At 56.2% G+C, this 6,858-nt stretch overlaps 1 protein-coding gene across 1 annotated transcript; it reads left to right on the top strand.

Moving 5' to 3' along the window:
• Positions 1-230: 230 nt before the first annotated feature.
• On the top strand, positions 231-6,751 carry Wfikkn2 (WAP, follistatin/kazal, immunoglobulin, kunitz and netrin domain containing 2). Its single transcript, XM_052756884.1, has 2 exons — positions 231-1,535; positions 3,991-6,751. The coding sequence occupies exons 1-2, from the start codon at positions 1,338-1,340 to the stop codon at positions 5,509-5,511; spliced, it is 1,719 nt and encodes a 572-aa protein (XP_052612844.1). The 5' UTR covers positions 231-1,337; the 3' UTR covers positions 5,512-6,751.
• The last annotated feature ends 107 nt before the right edge of the window (positions 6,752-6,858 follow it).

Here is a 6,858-nt window from a genome sequence, read left to right on the forward strand (position 1 = left end):
TCCCGTGTTAGTGGAGCTGTGTGATGCAGGGCGAGTTGCTCAGCTTCACTGTGCATCCTTCGCTTACATCCAGACTGGATGCACAGTTTGCAGATGAACCGATACCTTAGAGAGTCTGGAGTGTGTAAGGAGGCATTGGTGTGACTGGTGCTTCCGAGGACCCTGGACAAATTCCACCAGAAGCCTTTCACTCTGTGTGGTGAAGGAAGTAGAGCCACATGTCCAGAGCGCCTGGCACCCAAGGGCTCACTAAGCAATGGCCACTGTGGCCACCGGTGAGGGCAGCTCGGTGGTGGGGTAGTGAAGTCCTGGGACACTGGGGCTGCACCAGTTTCTTGGACTCCACAAGTGTGTGTAGAGAGAGGAGCGAGGAATGTGATCCGACCCAGCAGCCCGGGGGAGCCAGACCATATCTGGTATGTCTCTCTGGAATGATTTTGGGGGAATTCACCGAAGTTGGAACTTAAGACGTGGACTGCCGGTAACCCGTAACACAGGGATGTGGTGCTGTCCGTGTGCATACCCCCCACAAGGGGACCTGGTGCCCGGGGTGGGAGTCGGCTTACACAGCACAGCGCTGGCTGCTGCTTGGGCCCGCCCTTGAATGGCCGTGAACTTGTTTTTCCACGTCATTTGCTCTCAAATGTACTATCGAGCTGGGCGACGCTAACACAGCGGCTCAGGTCCCTCCTCGTAACAAGCGATTGTGTGTTCTTCAGAGGTGGCTGACGGGAGGAGGGGGCCCGGCCCCAAGGAGGTGGGGAAAGGGAAACAAACCTGCCTCACAGTGAGCGTGCGTGTCCTGGGGCCAGCTCCCCCCCCCCCCCCAAAGCACATGCCATTTCTGTCCCTGGAAGGGGTTAAAGGCCTCCTGGAGTCAAGAACAAGCAGGTGTCCCACCGTGCCAGAGACTGCTGCCTAAACTGCTTCCAGCTTTTCCCCCTTTCTGCAATACGTCTGTGATCAGCCACGGGACAGAGGCGCCAGCAGCCTGCCTCTGACAGACATCAGGTTAGCTCGCTCCCACTCGGGTGGTGCGCCCAGGATATAAATCCAGGCTCGAGCCCCTGCTGTGTTCCTCTCCCTAGCACCCGGGGTTGGGGTGGCGGGGACGGAGTTTCCTACCAAAGACCTTTCTTTTATCTGAAGCCTCACAGCTCAGCAGGCTGCGCTTGGTGGAGGCAGCCACAGCAGCCGACGCCAGCAAGCAGCCTCAGCAAGGAGACTTGCTGGGGTGAAGAGGGCAGGTATTGCCAGCCCTGGAGAAGAAGGGCCCTGGCGGGCCTCAGCCCTTGGTATCGTCACACGGAGGCCCTCTGGCCACTGCAGACCGCACCATGTGGGCCCCGGGGCGTCGTCATCGGTTCTGGTTCCACTGGGGGCTGCTGTTGCTGCTGCTCCTGGGGGCACCCCTTCGAGGCCTAACACTGCCACCCATCCGATATTCCCATGCGGGCATCTGCCCCAACGACATGAACCCCAACCTTTGGGTGGATGCCCAGAGCACCTGCAAGCGAGAGTGTGAAACTGACCAGGTGAGTGGGACCCCTGAAGCCTAAGATGGACCATGTGAGTGGGTCTGTGATGGTGTGGGAGCTATGACATGTGCCTCCAGGACCGTAAAGGAACACAGACCCTGCTCACCTAGAGACAAACAGGGCCTGGTGCCTGCCTCTATACAGCTGAGGCCTGGAAAGAGGGCGTGGTACCCAAATCCATCCTGGAGCATTCCTCTTTGGGTTGGTGGAGGGCTGCGTTGGGCCAGCACCACACTGGGCACATAGCATGTATTGGGATAACACAACAGCCTGCCAGATGTTCAGTGGCCCGCTCACAGGTGAGAGAATGGGTACGCACAGGAGTGATGCCATAGCCAGGTTGGCTTGGAAGCCTGCCTGCCTGATGCCGTGTTCGCAGCTAGTTAGACCTGGTTTCCAGGCCCTTTCCCAGGTTTGGACTCGGCCACACAGCGATGAGGCTGCTGGGCCGTTTGAGTGGGAGCTAATCTGTGCAAATACTCTAAGCGTCCTGGGAGGAAAGTGGACTGAGTTCCCACCTGTTGGGATCTTCAGTGCTTCCATATGCCCCTCCCTCCTGGATGCTGCGGTCGGTCGGCAAGGGCCAATTCCAGATGGTTCTTCCCTGGCTGCCAGGTGGGTTCTTCCAGGGGCCATCCTTATCCAGTCCTGCTGGGAGAAAAGTCCTTAGGTTTACCATAGTACCCATGGCTGCCCTGGGTGTGGCCACTTCCTGCCTGGCCATCTCTGAGGGTGGCCCAGAGTCTCCCCGACTTCGGGTCTGGGTTAGGCATCATTAAATAACACAGGAGGCTCCCGTGCTGCTGGAAGTCGCTGGTCACCCTGGGAAAGCGTGGGGTTTCCATGGAGACAGTGGCTTCTGCCTCATGTCCCCTGGGGACCATTCTCAGGCCTCTCAAGGCAGGTACTCCAGTACCCAGCGGTGGTGCTGAGGAAACAGGACAGGAAAGATGACAATTCTCTCATCCATAGGGCTCATGCCATCCAATGACTACCTTTGGAGAATCTTTTTCACTGACACTGGCTAGCCTGAGGTCAGGTGGCACTTAGGGACGTGCAACTCTGGCTGGCTTTGCATGCTGTCTGGAGAAGGCACCTGAGTGCAGCTAAGGAGCCAGGTAGCCCATGGGGACATTGTAAATCCTTAAGGGAAAGTATTCTAAATATCTCCTCCAGGGTCCCTTCACCAGAGCCCCGAGGGTTCTGGTTTCTGAGTGTCCAGCCGCTCCTGGACCTCTGGATCCTGGGGGAACTGCCTACATTCCACACTGGAATGGAATAGCGCTCAGGCCAAGGAACAGGCTTTCCTGTTCACAGGTTGCTCTGTCCCCGTCCACCCTCCATTCTCAAGCTCTCTCTCCCTTGAACCTCAGCTCTGGATAGGACCCATCTCCATTTCCAAGCATCCCCTGTTGTGGCCCAGAAGCCTATGCCAAACAAGGGCCTCAAAACAAAGTCCTTATTCTAAGCCAAAAGGGGGAGAAACAGTCAAGCTGCGGCTCCACACAGCCGGGTGGGGGGAGGACTTTCCCCCTCTTAGCTCATGTGGAATGTCAGAAAGACTGGGATCAAAGTGGGAAGGACAAGGGGCCAGTGTGGTGGGGACTGCTTCACACAGCCACTACCTGGTGGAGGATTAGCTGCCCAGCCAGCCGCCCAGCCACAAGGTGTGACATTGTGCAAAGCACCACATGCAACCAACCGTTGTTTGTGTCGGCCCTGGTGGCGTGTGCTAATTTTGAAGAATTAAAGCAAAGCCTTACGTGACTCCACAGAAGTCAGAGAGGATTACAGACTAGCAAGTCTTTGCTCATACCACACAGGGGGACTTTTTTTTTTTTCTTTTCTGGTCACCAGGGTTCTCTGATATCCCGGGTTCAGTGTGTGTTGGGGGTCTTTCAGGGGAAAGAGGGGGTGTGACTAGCCTTGAACATGAGTCCAAGATGTTAACTCTTCAAGTTAGCCAACACATCCTCCCCTCGGTGGAAAAAAGAGAAAAAGCCATCCTCACGCTGCTTTATCTAGGCCACCAAAAGGCCTGGAGCCCTTTTCTACCACTCCTCACCTCTGTGGCTTGAGTGTCATCTCTGCCTCTCTACGATCTCATTTTGAAAATGGCAGTGAGCACATGTCCCCTTTCGGAGGTCTATGGCCCATCTCTTCCCACACTACCAGCTCTGTGATCTTGGGCGAGTTGTTTGACCTCTCTGTGCTTTAAATTATGTACCAACTGGGAACAGTGGTTGTACCCCCTTGGTCTTGGTAGTAAGTAGTAAGCTGAAGATGGGCGGGAGCCTGACAGACAGTAGGTGCTGGGTCTACGTGGGATCTTATCTACATTAAGTGCTTTGTGGAAACACATATATAAGTCCTCATGTCACAGCCTCTGGGGGGAGATGTGGAAATCTGCTCTTGCTTCCTCTGTTCAGAACTCTCTCTCTGGCTCTTTCAGGAATGTGAGACCTATGAGAAGTGCTGCCCCAATGTGTGTGGGACCAAGAGCTGTGTGGCAGCCCGCTACATGGATGTGAAAGGGAGGAAGGGCCCTGTGGGTATGCCCAAGGAGGCCACGTGTGATCACTTCATGTGTCTGCAGCAGGGCTCTGAGTGTGACATCTGGGATGGACAGCCCGTGTGCAAGTGCAAAGATCGCTGTGAGAAGGAGCCCAGCTTCACTTGTGCCTCTGACGGCCTCACCTATTACAACCGCTGCTACATGGACGCCGAGGCCTGCTCCAAGGGCATCTCCCTGGCTGTGGTCACCTGCCGCTATCACTTTACCTGGCCCAACACCAGCCCTCCACCGCCTGAGACCACTGCACATCCTACCACGGCCTCTCCGGAGACTCTGGGGCTGGACATGGCAGCCCCGGCCCTGCTCAACCATCCCGTCCATCAATCAGTCACCGTGGGTGAGACCGTGAGTTTCCTCTGTGATGTGGTGGGCCGGCCCCGGCCCGAGCTCACTTGGGAGAAACAGCTGGAGGATAGAGAGAATGTGGTCATGAGGCCCAACCACGTGCGTGGTAACGTGGTGGTCACCAACATTGCCCAGCTGGTCATCTACAATGCCCAGCCCCAAGATGCTGGCATATACACCTGCACAGCTCAGAATGCTGCTGGAGTCCTAAGGGCTGACTTCCCGTTGTCAGTGGTCAGGGGGGGTCAGGCAAGGGCCACCTCAGAGAGCAGTCTCAACGGCACGGCTTTCCCAGTAACTGAGTGCCTAAAGCCCCCGGACAGTGAGGACTGTGGAGAGGAGCAGACGCGCTGGCACTTCGATGCCCAGGCTAACAACTGCCTCACGTTTACCTTCGGCCACTGCCACCGCAATCTCAACCACTTTGAGACCTATGAAGCCTGCATGCTGGCTTGTATGAGTGGGCCGCTGGCCACGTGCAGCCTGCCCGCCCTGCAGGGGCCCTGCAAAGCCTACGTGCCACGCTGGGCCTACAACAGCCAGACGGGCCTCTGCCAGTCCTTCGTCTACGGTGGCTGCGAGGGCAACGGCAACAACTTTGAAAGCCGCGAGGCCTGCGAGGAGTCGTGTCCGTTCCCGAGGGGCAACCAACACTGCCGGGCCTGCAAGCCTCGGCAGAAGCTAGTCACCAGCTTCTGTCGAAGTGACTTCGTCATCCTGGGCAGGGTCTCCGAGCTGACCGAGGAGCCTGACTCAGGCCGTGCCCTGGTGACTGTGGATGAGGTCCTAAAAGATGAGAAGATGGGCCTCAAGTTTCTGGGCCGGGAGCCGCTGGAAGTCACTCTGCTTCACGTAGACTGGGCCTGCCCTTGCCCCAATGTGACAGTGAGCGAGACACCGCTCATCATCATGGGGGAGGTGGAGGGTGGCATGGCCATGCTGAGACCTGACAGTTTCGTGGGCGCGTCGAGCACACGGCGGGTCAGGAAGCTTCGTGAGGTCATGCACAAGAAAACCTGTGACGTCCTCAAGGACTTTCTGGGCTTGCGCTGAAGCTGGCCATCTACCCTGACCCTCCTCCACCCACCCACCCCCTGCCCTCAGTCAGCCACTGGGTGAGATCAGATTAGGCCGCCACGGCCAACGGGGAAACCTCAGCTGACATGTGGGAAGAAAGCCATCATAGGTCTGAAAAGGATCTCTATTCGTTGGGTTCAATAGAAGGTTCATATCTTTTTTTAACTGGGAAGGAAGTTGGCAAAAGGTGAAGAAAAGACACATGTAAGTTATTTCCCGTGAGGGGTCCCCTCAGGTAGTTCCACCCCACCCCCTTTGCTGACCCAGGTCCCTCTGCCCAGTCTCCTAGCCAGGGGTCAGAAAGAGATGGCATCTACCTTGTTAAATGGTTTAGCTTGCACAAGGGGTGTGTGGGAAGAGATAAGAGAGTCCAAGGATTGCTTAAGATAACCTTCCCACTGCCTCCTGCACCACCGTAAGCAGAGACTGCCTCTCATTAAGGGCAGTGGGAAGCCAGAGGACCGTCCAATCCAGGATGTAACCGATTCTAACGGAGGTTGCAGGGACGGCGGCTGCCTTTGGTGGCGTCAGTTTGTGTCCCTGAGGTCACCCCACCAGCAAAAATTCATGTTTTCTCTCCTGGGCTGCCTTGGTTTGTTGGTTTGCTTCTGTTCATTTCGGCCCAGTGGACACTTCCTGGGTGCCAGGTGCTAGGACCATAGAGAAAGGCTGAGCTCCTCTAGCAGAGCCCAAACACAACGTCCTGATCCTAAGCTCCCCCAGGAGCCAGTGAGTGGCTGGCGGCAGTCAGCCACTTGCATCTGATGGATGGTGTGCTGTCATATGCCATGGGCTTCCTTGGAGAAGCTCCAGGATCTGTTTGGGTAGCAAGAGAAGTAAGGTAGACAAAAGGCGGGAGGGGCCGGGGAATCAGAGTGGAGGCGGGCCCAGAGAGAAGGAATATTGCTTGATGCTGCCATCTGGTGGTGAGTATGGGTGTCTGCATGGATCAGGAGGGAGGAGCCATCTAGGTGGGGCCTGGGAGGGGCCTTTTGGAGATGGCAGCTCTGAGATCACTTGTTTTTTTCTGGTCCCAGCCACACAGGCACTGGGTAGAGGATTTGGAACCACTCTATCATTCCTGCACCTGTCCTGTTCTCTCTTCAGCCCTTCATTCTGTCCACATCCCTCCAAAGGAGGCATTGTGGGATGCCCTAATGTCTTCCTCAAATAGGAGGAGGATGATACTAAATAAAAATTCATAGTGTCTACTGTTCTACATGTGTGACTCTTTTGGGAAGGCGAGGAAGGGTCTGTAATCGCATCATTGGTTCTGGCAACCTCTTAGCAGGGAAGTCTCATCAGTGGGACCGAATTTGGGCA

The sequence above is a fragment of the Peromyscus californicus genome, unplaced genomic scaffold, assembly GCF_007827085.1.
Source record: "Peromyscus californicus insignis strain IS unplaced genomic scaffold, ASM782708v3 Scaffold_3__1_contigs__length_106647218, whole genome shotgun sequence".
NCBI classification, from domain to species: Eukaryota; Metazoa; Chordata; class Mammalia; order Rodentia; family Cricetidae; genus Peromyscus; species Peromyscus californicus.

What these genes read in the sequence shown, in the direction of transcription:
- Wfikkn2 (XM_052756884.1), top strand. Translation starts at nt 1,338, where the DNA reads ATGTGGGCCCCGGGGCGTCGTCATCGGTTCTGGTTCCACTGGGGGCTG. An exon ending in GAGAGTGTGAAACTGACCAG is followed by an intron (nt 1,536 to 3,990) that starts GTGAGTGGGACC and finishes TGGCTCTTTCAG; the next exon opens with GAATGTGAGACCTATGAGAA.